This window comes from Hydra viridissima, unplaced genomic scaffold (genome assembly GCF_058129835.1).
Source record: "Hydra viridissima isolate aposymbiotic clone 2 unplaced genomic scaffold, HvirCarnegie_v1 scaffold_10, whole genome shotgun sequence".
Lineage (NCBI taxonomy): Eukaryota > Metazoa > Cnidaria > Hydrozoa > Anthoathecata > Hydridae > Hydra > Hydra viridissima.
Genome location: NW_028324309.1, coordinates 8,505,307 through 8,522,396, shown reverse-complemented (window position 1 = coordinate 8,522,396; position 17,090 = coordinate 8,505,307). Strand labels below are relative to the sequence as shown.

The 17,090-nt window shown below is 28.1% G+C and overlaps 1 protein-coding gene across 1 annotated transcript; it reads left to right on the top strand.

The window, feature by feature from the left end:
• Positions 1-14,250: 14,250 nt before the first annotated feature.
• LOC145181649 (actin-related protein 2/3 complex subunit 5-A-like) lies at positions 14,251-16,524 on the top strand. Its single transcript, XM_090099497.1, has 4 exons — positions 14,251-14,452; positions 15,505-15,574; positions 16,064-16,240; positions 16,335-16,524. Exons 1-4 carry the CDS (start codon positions 14,313-14,315, stop codon positions 16,395-16,397), a joined length of 450 nt encoding a protein of 149 aa, XP_089955623.1. The 5' UTR covers positions 14,251-14,312; the 3' UTR covers positions 16,398-16,524.
• The last annotated feature ends 566 nt before the right edge of the window (positions 16,525-17,090 follow it).

Genomic DNA, 17,090 nt, shown 5'->3' with positions numbered 1-17,090 from the left:
GAATTACTATTTACATTGACCTGTGTTTTTTGTAACATCCTTAACACCAAATATATTGATTGATTATTGGTTCTCTGTTTCTTAGCCTCACATACTGACGTCTATTCGTCCCAAGTAGTTGAAATTTTGACTCATCTGTAAACAATAACTTGTCCAATGGTTTTTTTTTGCCACTCATTGTGTTCTTTTGTGAATTTTAATCTTTTTTCTTTATTGCTTTTGCGTAGTAAAGTGTAATAAAGATTTTTGCACTATACATGGTGTATTGTTAGAGAACACCGATACGTTACTCTTTATCGGATTGTCGGATTGTGCACCGAACTATCTTCGCGATCGGATTCAGAATAAGAAATGCTTTTGAAATAAGATTCCTTTGAGATTGAAAAATTGGTTCTTCTAGAGTTGTATATGTTTCCTACTGTTGAGAGGCATACAAAGACTTTTTCTGGCCAGCCTTGACTCCATTTGATGGAGATCAGAGTTCCATCTTGTAGGGCAACTCAGCACTAACTTCGTTCTGGAGTTATTTAAGGCTTTAGGCAGCATTAACTAAAGTCATAGCTTTTTGAGAGAACTGGTTGAAGTGACCTACTAATTTTGTTATTTTTTGTTTGAGAATCAACCACTTCGGACATCTTTTATCATCGACGGCACCACTGACAACTAGATTTAGTGGAAAGGGTCTGCGTATCGTTTCATTTCCATATCGTTATCATACCGATATGATATCGGAAAAAAAAGTGTCATCGGAATGATTACGACGTAATATCGTTATAAAAATTTTAACCGATATTGTAGTTAGTTTAAATCTCGGTATATACCGGAACTCTCGTCACTCCGATGATTTTTTTTTCCGATATCATACCGAAATGATGACGATATGAAAATGAAACGATACGCATATCCTTAGTCAGTGGTTGACACACCGAATTGCACTTTGTATGCCAATTAATTTTCTAAAACCTGTTTGGACATTAGCTGCGCCGTCGATAGTTATCCAGGTTTTGAATCCAAAATCAAGTTAAAGTTTGTTGATAGATTCATTGAACTTCTTAGTAATATTGTCCTCAGCTTGTTTGGGGAAGTAGGACATATACACCAAGAAGTGCTTTAATTGGAATCAGAGCACATCCAACGTGTGTGCTAAATCAGAGCATATCCAACATGTGGAGCGCTGATCACGCCAATTTGTCTCATAAGAGACAAATTGACGTGATCAGCGCTCCACACGTTGGATGTGTTCTGAATTGACCATTGGTTGCAGTTTACATCATCCGGGTGAAGGCGTCAGTTTTTACTATAGAGAATGGTCGACTAATTTAAAAATGTCAAAAACAATTCTTTTTTGATTGATGTCGCCGGTGCCCATGTATTATTGTTCCGGACGCTCGTATGATATCTTAAACAAGTTCTGCGCTTTACGTCTTTACGATTTTGTAAAATGCTGATACTTTTAAAAACTGTAAAGTGGGATTCATTTTTGGGGACAACCAGACTTCTTTACATCTACAACATCACCAGTTTTGATGTATTTTTCAACTATTTTTTGAACCGAGGATCGGGAACAATTCATATTTTCGGCTATTTTCACTTGATTATAACCCTCTTCACGCGATTTCTGTCATAAATTTATATTTTGTTAGCATTTAAAAGTATTTTTCATCAAAATTGAAAACTTTTGAAATCAAAACAAAAATGTTTAAATTACAAAGAGAATTTAATAGTAGCTAAAAAATCTTCTTCAAACTATTATTTATCAAAAGATATTTAACAATAATAGATTTTAAGAAAATAAATAAACGACACAATGGTTGATGTATTTATTCTTAAGTTCATCACAAATAAGAAAAAAATATGTGAAAAATTTTATGAGCTTAGATCACTCGAGTCTATCTGGTAATTATCTAAAGAGTAATAAGCTGATATAAATGAAAATAAGTTTATTTTAAACAATAACAATTTTTTTTCTACAGAAAATCAACATCATTTATTCATATTTGTTTAAACGCACATTTTAAAAAATTTTCTTAGGTGCTACTATCTCTTGCACAGTACAGTATGAATGAGAGAGGTGACTTGTCTAAATGAAAAAAAAATTGTTTAAGCTCTCTTTTTTACAAAGCCTTTTGGATTAATATGCTTGTTTTGCGAATAAATAAATTTTTAAATATAAAATATCTTTAGATAGGACAAAAACGTATAACTTCGTAAAGTTTTATCGTAGCCGTGCAAAAACTTTATCGTAGCCGTGCAAAAAAGCACGACAACAAAAAGTACAACAAAAAAAAAGTATATCTTTATTATATTCTGTTGATTACCAGATCTAAACAATTTCCAAATTAAACACAGGCGTTTCGCAAGAACAATGTAGTAGTTCTGTGAATATAACTAAAAATGTTCAAATACCCAATTAAGTCCAATGTTAAATAACCTTAACTTTTTGTTAACGATAAAAGAAAGAATAATAAAATAATATTTTATTGATTTAGTTATATCTTCAACCTTTTTTTTCATATTCTTTCCAATTTCTCAATTTTTTAAACTGACTACCGCATTAAACTTTTAATAAAAATACCAACAACATAACATGTGAAGAATTTTAATACAAACTTTAAAAATATCTTCTCCCTACCTAAATGCATTAAACTTTTAATAAAAATATCTTCTCCCTACCTAAATGCATTAAACTTTTAATAAAAATACCAACAACATAACATGTGAAGAATTTTAATACAAACTTTAAAAATATCTTCTCCCTACCTAAATGCATGTTTAAACTTTAGTTAAGTTTTAAAGCTCTTTTAGAAATATTCCATTCAAGCATAAACAACTTTTTTCTCCCACTCTAATTTAAAGTAATAAGTATGCTAAATACTAATTTAAACATCTTCTTAGTCGTTTTTTTTTTAATGCGACACTGCTCAATTATTGTAGCATCTTGTTCCTTTTAACGCATGCGTATTAAAATATGAGTATAAAAACCCTATACTTTTATTATTTTATTTATCCCTTGCTTAAAACATCAAATACACCGTAGTAAGAAAATGGGTCCTCATTTTGGAAATGTTGCAAAATACAAAAATGTTATAGAATACGTAATATCACCATTTGAGCAACGAGCTTTCGCTGGATTTTTTTCAAAAGGTATCCCAAATTTGTACAGAAGATTCATGTCTCAAATTTTCTACGTTGGTCCTCCTTTTCTTGCTCTAGCGATTATTACCAACTGGGCTGAAAAGAAAAATAAAAAGTTATCAAGAAAAAATCCTAAAGATTTTGAAAATGATGTATAAACTTAAAAACTATTATGTAATACTGTACTTGTATGGAATTTACTTTTAAAATAAGTTTATGATTGATTCATTTTCATATATGGCTGTTAATTCTCTTCTCAAGAATCTCATGTTAAACATATCAGATTATCTTTGAGAAGACCAAAATGATCATGTTACAAACATAAATACATACATAGGTACATACATAGATGCATTCTTAGATACATACATACATAGATACATACATACATAGATACATACATAGATACATACATAGATACATACATACATACATAGATACATACATAGATACATACATAGATACATACATACATACATACATACATACATACATACATACATACATACATACATACATACATACATACATACATACATACATACATGCATGCATGCATGCATATATACATACGTACCTACATACATACATACATACATACATACATACATACATACATACATACATACATACATACATACATACATACATACATGTATTTTAAGTTCATTAGCTGAGCTTCCTTAACATTGTTTGCTAGCTTTTTCAGCTCTTGTTAATGAGTTTTCTGCAGTGTGTATAGATCTTGTTATTGTAACTACTTTTGCCAGAATTTTGTTTATTTTATTTTAAAAAGTCATTACTTTTTACACTAGCCTAATAGAAAAAAAAAGTTAGGTGTCTGACAGTACACAGTAATAATAACTGCATCTACATAAGAACTGCATAGTTAAAGAACTATAGTAGCTGCAGTTATTATATGCATGTTTAAAATAACATGATATACATACACTTGTGATAAACAACAATGTCATAGATTCCTTTACATTCTCAATAGAAATTAAGTTCTCAGTAGAAAATAAGTTTTGCTGCTCAGCAACTTGTTGCACATATCACTATCATAACAAGTCTAAAAACTGTTACTAATTTAACTGAACTCTTATTCATGTGTCCTATTGTAGTTTAAAGTGTAGTGTTTTGAGAGATGTTTTAAGGTGTCTAAGTTTGATTGATTTATGATGATTTCAATTGCAATTTCAGTTACAAAAGTTTGTGTATAGTAGTGGAAAACTACAATTGCCATAAAAATAGCAAATTATTATCTTTGTACTTATTTAGCTTAAATGATTATTTTAAAGTAAATATCTTGTAAACACTATACTGGAGTATAATCATAAACCCAGACAATTCTTTTTGCTCTAAAGAATGTTTTCGACTAAGTTGGTGAACTCGTACTACAACAAGTCTACGAAAATCGGATCAAGAATCGTCGTTTCATGATCGTTGTAATATTTCTTTACTTACTAGTCAAACACTCTGTGTGCTTGGGGTTTGTAAGAGGGGTAGTTGCACCGTTATTCCCTGGAATTTCTGTGGAATGTTTTTCTAGTTAAAAAGTTTTAAAAAAATAGTAAAAGTTAAAAAATAAACTTGTAGCAGAAAGGTAAAAGATAATTTCATTGGAAAATTTGTTTTTGAAAATGAGTAATTTTTATCAATGGAGGTTCTTAACTATAAGAATATTTCACAGGTAAACATCTTGTTGTCTATAACTATATCAATTGCTTTTATCGTCTCCACTGGTACATCTTGGTTCTTTTATTTTCCTGAATTTACGAGGCATTTAGTAAAATTATTTTCTATTAAGAACGAGGTATTTAGTTATTTTTGGTATGTGTATATATATATATATATATATATATATATATATATATATATATATATATATATATATATATACAGTGGTGGAAAAAATAATAAATACACTATCTTAACATTTTTAAAAATGCTTTTTATTCACAGCAATTGATGTTAACTGATATTAATTTTTATGTTTTTATAAACTTTATTGTTAAAAATCATATTTTTAAAAAAATTATGAAGTTTTTTTCAATTTTTCTAATGTTACTAACAATTTTGTTTAAAGTAAGCGGAAATTTGCTGGAAAAAATAATAAATACAGAAATGGTTTATTTGATCGTATATTTGAAAAAATCAAGAAAATTAAATGTTTGAAATAAATATTTAAAAAAATAATTAAAAACATTTTTCTTTTATTCTCGAAAAGGTTTATGACCTTTATTTTTTTTAACTTCGATTAGTCTTTTGGGCATGCTGTTGACCAATTTATGGCATGTTGATAGTGGAATAGCGTACCATGATGTTTTCACAGCCTCCCACAAATCCCTTTTGTTCGGAGGCTTTTGTTTTGCAACCTCATCCTTTACAATTTTCCATAAACTTTCTATTGGATTTAAATCTGGCAATTGTGCTGGCTAGTCCAATTGTCTTATGCCATTATTTTGGAACCATCTCTTTGTGATAGAAGCTGTATGTTTTGGATCGTTATCTTGTTGAAATATCCAGAGCAGCGGCATCTTATCCTTAGCATAAGGAAGCATTTTTTCTTCAAGTATATTAGTATAAATATCAGCTGTGATAGTCTATGTAATAAAATAGGTAGGACTAAAACCAGATGACGAGAAACATCCCCACACCATAATGCTTCCACCGCCAAGTTTAAGTGTTTTTTTAGTGTATTGTGGGTCAAACTCTTTATTTGGACAAACTGGTTACCATCTGATCCAAAGATATTAAATTTACATTCATCTGTTCACAAAACTGTGCCTATTTCTTATTTGTCCATGCAGAATATTTATGATAAAACTCTTTTCTGGCTTTAATTTGTCGTTTTTTCAATAAAGGCACACTTCTATTGGATCTTGAAAACAAAATTAGCTTCAACTAAACGTCCTCTAATTGTTCGTGCTGTTACATTTAACTCTAAGTTTTTTTTAATGGTGTTGCTGGAGATAAATGGATCTTTTTTAGCTTCAAGAATAATTAATTTATCTTCTCCGTAATTTGTTATTATTATTATAATAATGTAATTTATTATTTTTCAGTAGCGTAGGAAGGTCAAATCAGTTTGAGGGGAAGTGACTAAAATAGCCAGGGTTGGAGATTTGAAGGGAAAGGGTGAGGGAAGTGACCCTCCTCTCAAATGAATATGGGGAAGAGCTATTACCCCCTCTAAATCCTCTTCCTACGAGGTATTAATAATAACCGGAGTCAAACGCATATTTGAAAAGTAATAACAGTTGAAAATTAAAGAAAACAAAAAGATTAGTCATTACCGTATTTGTTTTTTTTCCCAGTAAATTTCCGCCTACTTTAAACAAAATTGTTTGTAACATTAGAAAAATTGAAAAAAACTTCATAATTTTATTAAAAACATAGTTTTTAACTATAAGGTTTATAAAAACATAAAAATTAATATCAGTTAACATCAATTGCTGTGAATAAAACGCATTTTTATAAATTTTTAGATAGTGCATTTATTATTTTTCCACCACTATATATATATATATATATATATATATATATATATATATATATATATATATATATATATATATATATATATTGACATCTTGTATAAGAGTGTATGTTATATTAATAAGAAAACATCAAATAATACCTGTTCTCTAAATACAAATATTAATTTATTATAAGAAATTTTCGCTGAATTATTTATAGTCAATTTACTCTTGATGAAATAGACTAAAAAAAAGTTGAACAAGTCACTGAAAAAGCTCGCGAAATAATGTTTAAAAAGTCAAAAGAAAGATTATTCAAAAAGTTTAATGTTCTTCTAAATGAATTTAAAAGTAACCACCATTATAAAAACTGCGAGTTAACCACGTATACAAAGAACGCTGTTTTAAGTCCATGCAGCACCGAGATTCCAAAATACCAAAACGATCTTCTTAATCTTGGCCCACACTTTGTAGCTTCTTTGAGAAATATCTCCTATATGGATGTTATTGCAACAACAGAGTCTTTTGCTTATATCCGTTTGATAAAGATAATAGTATGGTTAGAATAGAACACGAAAAAGCTTTAGAAAAAATTCGCGAACAGACTGGTCCAACAAAAGTTCTGAGAGAGGATCCTACTTATAGTTATGCTACTAAAATCAGAAGCTGTCTCTCATAACTTAATAAAATGCAACGATTTTCAAAGACTGAGTACGATAATATATATCCAAGTGACCTCATCCCACCTCGTATGTGTGGTCTAATTAAAGCTCACAAACCTGAAAAATCCTATCCTATGAGAATAGTAGTATAAACTATTGGTACGCCTAACTATGGAATATCTAACTACTTAGTGAAGACAATACAACCTGTCTTAAACAAAAACAAAACTCGGTTAAAAAACTCTTTTGACTTTATTAACAAAGCAAACTCATGTAATATAGAAAAAAACGATGTTCAAGTTTCATTTGATGTAGTAAACCTCTATCCATCAATTCCACTTAAAGAAGCTACTTTCATTCTTTTAGATCAATTAAATAAAGATGATTTCTACAAATATTCTGCCAAACTTACTATATCAGAAACTAAAAAGCTGATAGACCTTTACATCGGTGTTATTTCTTGTGGAACGATGAAATTCATGAGTTGGAGAATTCCGGTCCGATAGGTCTTTCGTTCATGGTCATACTGGCGGAATCTTTTCTACAATACTACAAAAAAAATGCTTTTAAAATTGCAAAAACATTAAATCTTCCTCTTGATTTAAAATCCTATCTAAGATATGTTGATGATATTCATGTTAGATTTTCAAAAAATCAGGAAACAGAGCACTTCCAACTTATTTTTAACACCCTGCAATACAATACACAATCGAAATCGAAAGCGAAAATAAAACTTCCTCGATAACACTTTCATGCACCAATTATTTTTCCGTAACTAACATAACTCATAAAAAATCATCTACAAAATGACAGTAGTACTATGAAAAGTTAGAGTAGACTTTTTCTACAGCCTTTTTCAACTCTTCTTTATAAAATAATATTGTTTTCAATCGGTTAGAATGTACCATTTGAATTGGGGAAGCTTAGTTTAATTTGTTGTTATACAACAACCCAGCGCATGAAAGGGTTAAAGTTTACAGGAAGTAAGCCATTACAAATATTCAAATTAAATCTCACTCAAATCACGATCCAAAAATTTTAAGCGCAATATTTAAAGGTTACGTTTACAGAGCTTACTGCATATGCAGTGATATACATTTAAAAAATGAGAATTTTCAAACTCGAATATTCAACGAAAATGGTTACGACAAAAGCCAACTGGTAAGTATTGCAAACCAAACTATTAAAAAACGGTCCATAAAGAAAAATAAAATTCAATCTGACTATGACACCCCCCATACAGAATGATTACCGTGGATACCATCACTGTTCCCAAAATTAAGAAAAATATTTAGAAAAGTTGGATACAGAGTAGTTTTTAAATCTAATCCTAATTTAAGATCACTGCTAACGTGTAAAAACAAATCCAAATTACCACGCAAAAGCCAACCTGGAACTTACTTAATTGAATGTAACTGTTTAAAAAAATACGTTGGTGAAACGAAATTACAAATTAGAACTCGAACCCAACAACATCAAAAGAGCTTAAACGAAGACAAGCATCATCAGTCTGCAATAACCACACATAGTAAATCATGTTCAGAAGAAATAAAGTGGGAGAAAACTAAAACTCTTAAAGTAGAGACAAAAACATTTGACCGGAAGGCCCGTGAGTCTCTTGAGATACAGAAGCACCAATGTTCCCTTTTAAATGGCGGGATTAATCTCGATAATGGGCAATTTGTTAAAACTAAATTTTGGACACCATATTTCACGCTTTTACGTAAGGATAAAAAAAGGAAGAAGTCATTCAACTGCTGACGTCAGTTAATTTTAAACTGCTTTTTGTAACTTAAAATGATGCAAGTAACCATAATCCAGCGAAAGTTTCTTAAAATAAATTAATATTTGTATTTATAGAATACGTATTTTTTAATGCTTTCTTTTTAATATATATATATATATATATATATATATATATATATATTTGTATAAAATGAATAAAAACACCTTTTTATGGAGTTTCGTGCCTTACGGCGATCATCAGCCATAGTGTATATCATTACTTAAAAACTGTTTAAAAATTACAAATTAAAATCACGGTAGAACGAGTTCTGACGTTACTAAACCGAAACTAAACAAAAAGACGTTAAAGGTTTTAGTCCCTGGTGTCGATTAAGGATAGCAAAAAGTTCTTTGCATGACGGCACTTTGACATTTTTTCATATCTTTTGTTAAGTAAGTTTTCTCCTTTGTATGATAATATATGAAATTTTTCGCGGAGACAAAGATTACAAACTTTTGCTGTTTGATTGTAGGGCTTGCATTGTGCTACAATCTTCCATGTAATCACCGGTTTCAGATTTTTAGATTTTAGCATCCATATTTCTTTGGAAAGTTCGGTGTCATTTTTATATTTAAGTGCGTTGAAAGATTTTGTTTAGCAAAAATGTTGAAACTAATATTGGAAAGCGCTTCTTAGCTTTAATCGACCAACACTTTCCAGTAGGACACAGGCTTCATAAAATTTTTAATCTAAACTATATTCTTCGCATATGATAACAACACTTTTGGTTGGTTTAATTAAACCTCTGTCTTTGAATTTTAAAAAACTGGTTTGTTTGAAATGATAAGAAAGTACTAATGCATTCTGACATTTTATGCAGTTTATTGTAAATTTATGTATCATACATTTTTGATAAGATACATAATGTTGATGTTTGATAGCATACAAAATAAATGTTATCAAAAAGTTCCCTTTATAAGTCATTTTGAATAACAACTCAAAAACAATTGACTCAATCATTGAGAGCTGGAATATTACAAAGAATATGTAAGATAATATTTTGTATTTAAAGTACTTGTTAAATACTATATCCATTAATTACATTTATGTATAAAATAATTCTAGAAGGAACCCCTGAGTTGTGTGTACTCACAGCACTCAGCTAATAGTTCATGCAGCATGTACATATCTGGTATCTTGCTACAAAAATTGAAAATATAACATTTTTCAAAATTGAAAGTAGACACCACTGCCGCTTACCATACAGTTATGTTATCAACCTTCTAGCACACTGCATTGGGTAACTAAGAACTAAAAGGTACATAAATTATGCATAAATATTATTTAATCGTAAATTGCACTTAAAAAATATATCGAATATTTTGTACCTTAACATATAAATAATTTCTTTAATTGTCTGATTTTTTTAGATATCATTTCATTTCTTTAAAATTTTTAAAACTTTATTTCATAGTCTAGTTTTTCTTTCAAAACTGTTTAATTATTTTCTTTCATATTTCTGTAAAAAGCCTTATAAAATGTAAGTCTGTCACCGCTAAGAGCTCCGATCGCCGCCATCTTGGGAGGCCAATTTTGGCTTCAAATTTTTTTGAAAAAGACAATTGAATACGCTATCCAGTTATATTTTGAGATCAGTGTATTACGCAGGTATAAAAAATATGGCGTCCAGAATTGCGTTTTTACATATTGACCGTTATCTAAATTCATACTTCCATTTTTAGGTCCGAATTTGTTGAACTGAATTTCGATTGCCTCTCGAACTTTTCTTTCAAATTTTTTGAGTTCTACTTTTAACGTCTTTACTTGAAGAAATTCACGAACTTGTAGATTCAGGTCCAATAGGACTTTCACTCATGATAGTACTTGCGGAAGGTTTCCTGCAATTTTTTGAAAATAAAGCAATCAAAATTGCGCTTCATTCTAATCCACCGTTAGAAATAAAATCGTTTTTCAGGTACGTAGATGATAGCCACGCAAGATTTACAAATAAAAATAATGCCATCCGTTTTCAAAAAATATTAAACAGTCAACATCATGCCATCAAATACACAATCGAATTGAAAGATGAAAACAAAAGATTAAATTTTTTAGACATCCAAATAACAAATAATCAAAAAGGTAATTATGATTTTAACATACATCGAAAAAAAGCAATAACAAATATTCAGGTTAAGCCCAATTCAAACCACGATCCAAAAATCTTAGAAGTAATATTTAAAGGATTTGTTCATAGAACTTTATCAATTTGCTCTAAAAAATTTTTAAATAAAGAAATCGATTTCCTAATAAATGTGTTTGCTGAAAATGGATACGAAAAGAAGAAATTACAAGATCTTGCAAATATTGTTATAAAAAAACGACACTCAAATAATGATATAGTTTTATCTAACAACAAAGCAACTGCCAACTATATCACTACCGTGGATCCCAATATTATCACCAAAACTTCGAAAAATCTTTAGGAAAGCAGGTTACAGGGCAGTCTTTAAATCCAATGCAAATCTTAAATCTTTGCTAACTTTACGCAACAAAACAAAACTACCATCAAATAGCCTTTCCGGAGTATACCTAATAGAATGCGAGTGTAAACAAAAATACATTGGCGAAACAAAAATGAAAATAGCAACAAGAACAAAACAACACCAAAAAAATGTTTTTGAAGAAAAATTAGAACAATCTGCAATTGGGCATCATAAAATTAAATGTTCATGTAATATAAAATGGGATCAAGTAAAGAAGTTAAAAGTAGAACTCAAAAAATTTAAAAGAAAAGTTCGAGAGGCAATCGAAATTCAGTTCAACAAATGAGGACCTAAAAATGGAGGTATAAATTTAGATGACGGTCAATATGTAAAAACGCAATTCTGGACGCCATATTTTTTATACCTACGTAATATTAAAGAAACCCAATTAAAGCGAACTTTAAAGAAGCCATTTAAAAATTGACGTTACCATTAAAGTTTGTTTGTAATTTAATTTAATTAATAATTTGTAATTAAAGCTGAAGATGCTAGTATCAATAATCTAGCGAAAATTTCTTAGATAAAATAAAAAATTAGTATTGAGAGAATTCGTATTTATTGATGTTCATATATTAAATGTATATATATATATATATATATATATATATATATATATATATATATATATATATATATAGCTATTTCAAGTTGTATTATTTTCAAATACAATATCTCTTGTTCGTATAAGAGTGCTCAATATTTTGTATAAATAGAGCAATATATATATATATATATATATATATATATATATATATATATATATATATATATATATATATATATAAACGAAGAAACAACAACTATGTATGGTACTTAAAGTTCCATGCCTAGCGGCACTCATCATATTTCATGGTATTTCATGGCTGATGATTGCCGCTAGGCATGAAACTTTAAGTACCATACATAGTTGTTGTTTCTTCGTTTTATATATATATATATATATATATATATATATATATATATATATATATATATATATATATATATATATATATATATCCATTTTTAACTAAAAAAACAATTTCAATTTTTAATTAAAAATGCTTTTTTAATTAAAAATAAATTCAAATTGATGTAAGATAATGTTCAGATTGCTGTGAGATAAATTGAGATTATTTTGAGATAATATTCTTTTTTTTTCAGATAACATTTGGGGCATTTTAATTTAAAAAGAGATTTAAATTGCACTCTCGTCCGTAAAGCGGGACGCCAGTATTCCTAAATTTTAGTCAAACGTTTTGATTTTAAAAAAATGTCTTTTAACAATTATTCCTTTTTTTATCCTTATAATTTCTATAAAAGCCATTATTTTGAGAAACACTTATGAATGAAATTTTTGTTAAAATTAATGCATAACTTCGTAAGTAATCTAAGCAATAACTTTACAATCATTATGGGCATTCAACTTACGGGTTTGTGTTTTGGATTACAACAAATTCAAATAAAGATAAATTTCTTCAGTATCTTTCAATATGTTTTTAGAACAAATTGAAATATTGACGTTAAAAAATTTGTTTTAATTCCAAAGTTTTCTTATATTTCAAAAGTAGTTTTTTTTACAATCCCGACGCCAAAGATTAGCTTTTTTGCAAGAAAGTTTTATAGAAACCAGCCTTCAAAGACATGAAAACCAAACTCCAAGCTTCCGAAGGTGAACTATATAAACATGTACAGATCTATAGGCGAAGGGCGAACACAATACATGATTTGAATCTATTACTTGGAAATCTTTTTTTTTATTTTATCAATACTAAGTTTTATATAATTTTATCGTAATTTATTTAATCTCTGTTAAAATAAGTTTTGTTATTATGTTCATTTTGTGCAATCATTAAATTTAAAAGGCTTTTAGATTTATATGTAACTAATTTGTCAAAATTTTTTTATTTGGATAATTCACTATTACATTTTTAATTTTAACTTACTTTAGTATAAGGACTAATTTTTGCAACAAATAAAAATTAAAATTCTTTTATGTTAAGAAATATGGGTAGAAAAACAAGCTTAAGGAATCATTGTTTAAAAATCATTTGTCATTCTATTTTTGTGTGTGTAAAAAAGACTGAAGATTATTCCAAAAATATACTAAAAGGATAATAATCACTGAAATAAATTTTAAATTTAAGAAAAAAGAAAAGTAAAATTTTTAACTTTAAGTTCAAAATGGATAAGATTGGTTTTGCAGAAATCTAGGCCTGTACTCAATCTATATTTTAATGTATACAATTGTGTATATTAAATATTCTGCAAAAAAGAATAAAAGGAAAAAAAGAGAAAGAGTATATGAATCTATGTATTTTTAATTACAAGAAAACAAACTTTGGTGAATACTAGTTTTAGTCATCAAGTATGTCAGTATAAAAGAATTGAGATTAAGGAAATTTGTATTAATATAAAATGAATATAGTGTTAATTCTTTGATATAAGACATTTTTCTTCTGTATACTATCAATTTATTATTTGTTTGAGCTCCTATTTTTTGTCAATAAATTAATATTAGTAAATTAACTTTTATTATTTCGCAGTGATATTAAATTTTTTATCTTTTAGCTATGTTTACATATATTTATTGAATATATATTAGTTATGTTTATATTTTATATATATAGTTATAATTATACATATACACACACACAGACACACACACACACATACATATGTATATGTGTGTATATACATAAACACACACATTTAATTTTTATTAAATCCTTTTAATTTTCAAATAAACATTAAACTTTTGCATTTTAGTTTTCTTAGTTCTTCTAAAATGTCTAAATCATCTCAATCAACAAATTTCCGTGCAGTCGATGTTGATGAATTGGATGAAGAAAGATATCAAGATGATGCAAATGATGTGCAGTCAATAAGTGGCCCAGATGAAAATGAAATACAAAACTTACTAAATGCGTATCTTTTTCATTTAATTTATTCTGTGTTTATTCTAATTTTGAAAATTGATTATATTGTGATTAGATTCTGTTTATATATAAACAAAATTCATAATCATCTAAATTTAAAATAGTATATCAGTATACTTTTAAAAGGTTTATTATGTAATTGCTTCCAAAATTAAACTTGCTGTTTATAAAGTGATCAAATTTTTTGTTATTTGTAAAGTGATCAAATGCAACCCAATCTTTTATCTATTCCTCTGTTAATTGAAATATCATACAACTTGGTGATAAATCTTGTAATCTTTGAAGTATTATCTGTCAGTTTTAGAGCAATATTTGCTTCATCTCTCCCAAATATTTTGCTTTCAATCCATTAGCTTTAAATCATAAAAAATGATTTTATGTATTGAAGAGCTTCCATCGGAGATGTATACCTTTTTGAGAATGCATGTTTTAACTAACTTACCTAGAATATCATTTTTTGAGAATGCATATTTTAACTAACTTACCTAGAATATCATTTAGTTCTGTCAAAGTCAATAAGCTCAAAGGATCAAAAAGAATTTTTATAAAATGTTTAAAATTTAGACTATTTAAATGTTTCTTTTGACCTTTATAATACTTGATCAAAGTAAAATATCAAATTAATGAAATAACTGCAAGTTGTTGCAAGACTCATTGAGACATCATTCTTCTGAACATAGTGTTGCTTTAGTAAAAGAATTTACAGGATTTCACATTTTTTTGTTAAAGCTAAGGGTTTCTGAAATGTTTTATTCACAATTTAGCCTTAGTTAAAATTATTTAATGTTGTTATGTTTTAATTAATTCATTTTTTAGTGAATAGACAAACTATAGAGAGAGTATGCAGATTATTTTGAGATTGCATTTAGGTTATTGTAAGATAATCCTAGGTTGTTGTGAGATAAAACTCAGATTTTTGTGAGATAATATTCTGATTTTCATGAGATAATATTCTGATTTTTGTGAGATAATATTCAGATTTTTATGAGATAATATTCTGATTTTTATGTGAAACAATTTACCTTGATTTCATTGTTAAAGAAAAAAAACTGCAGAAGCATTAAAATTGTTACTTGAGCAACCTCCATTTAATGCTGGTACATCAGAAAAGGTTAGAATAACTTTATTTGATAAAATAAAATCATTGAATTAAGAGAAACTACCAAGCAGTTATTTAAAATAAACATCTTACATTTTAGATTTTTATTATCTACTTTATGACTTTCATTTTTTCTTACAATTTTTTGACAATTTTAAGCATTATATGAACAATGAAAATTTATCTTATTTTGATTTTTTTAAAAAATTAACAATTTCTCTGATAACATTTTTATTTCAATATTTTTATTTTTTAAAGTTTACTTTAAAATTGTAACAAATTTGTCTTAGATCCTCCCCAGTTGAAGTAGCTAAGTTCCAAAAAAAATGCTTTTTGAATATTAAACAGCAAAATACAGCCCAAATGATTTTTATTGTCATAAGGTTTTGCAGTTTGTTTAAAATTAGATAATTTGTTCAAACGCTAAACAAGTTAAAAACTATTGTTAAATTAATTGCAATTTTTGCATTTTTTATGTTAACAGTTTAATACGAAATTTAGGCCCGCGTGTTTCAGCTGATGGTTCGTGTTCTTTCTCAATCCAAAACTACCGAGATTGATAGCATTGTGCAGCAGTTATCACAGGCCCAGGTTGATACCTTACTCAAATACATCTACCGGGGATTCAATGAACCTACTGATAATTTATGTGGAGTTTTGCTTAACTGGCATGAAAAGGTTAAGTTCATTGTTTTCCTTTCAGCATTCTTTTGGCTATTCTCACATTTTTTGTTGCAGATTTTAAAATATAGACTGCTTCTTGTTTCTTTAGGTGTTTGCTGTTAGTGGTTTAGGTGGAATTATGCGCGTGATGACAAGTCGTACATCAGTGTAAACGCAAGTTTCCTTCTTTTTTTTGTACGAAGAATTGTAAAATATTTCAATTTCTAAACCAATTTTGTTTTATGTGTATTTTTTGTTTTTTTTACTACAGTTCTAAAAATTACTGGTCAAGTCTGATATTTTTTCAGTTTTTTTTTTTTTTTTTTCACTAAAATAAAATTTCTAAATATTCCATATCAATTTTTTCTACATTTACCCAACTGCTTTAACACCCCCTGTTCTCCTTTGATTGTTTGCTTTACTCGAAATGCGATCTCCAATTGAGGATCTCCTTTTGAGGATGCAATCCCGAACAAAAGCACGGTATACGGAGCAATAGGAGTGGTTCCGCTTCAGAAACCGGTTTATTTTTTAACTTAAATTTCTACTCATAAAATATTGAGGGGCTAGCATACTGTTAGAATTTTTAAACGTAAGCAGAAATGAAAGCAATAAGAAAAAGTGAAGGCTTTAGTGCTAAAAACTAAACTTGTGATGATGAAACTTATCAGCCTTATCCTTATTCAATTTTCCTCTGTACTGAATTGAGGTACCTTAAAAAAATCCAATTCTTTTTTTAAAAAAACCGTCCTCAGTTAAAGACTTACAATTTTCTTCAAATCGTTGCATTTAGCATCAGTAAGGATACTTTTTTTGGTTAGGCTATGATATCAAAATTTTAACCTATAAAGTAGAAATTGTTAAG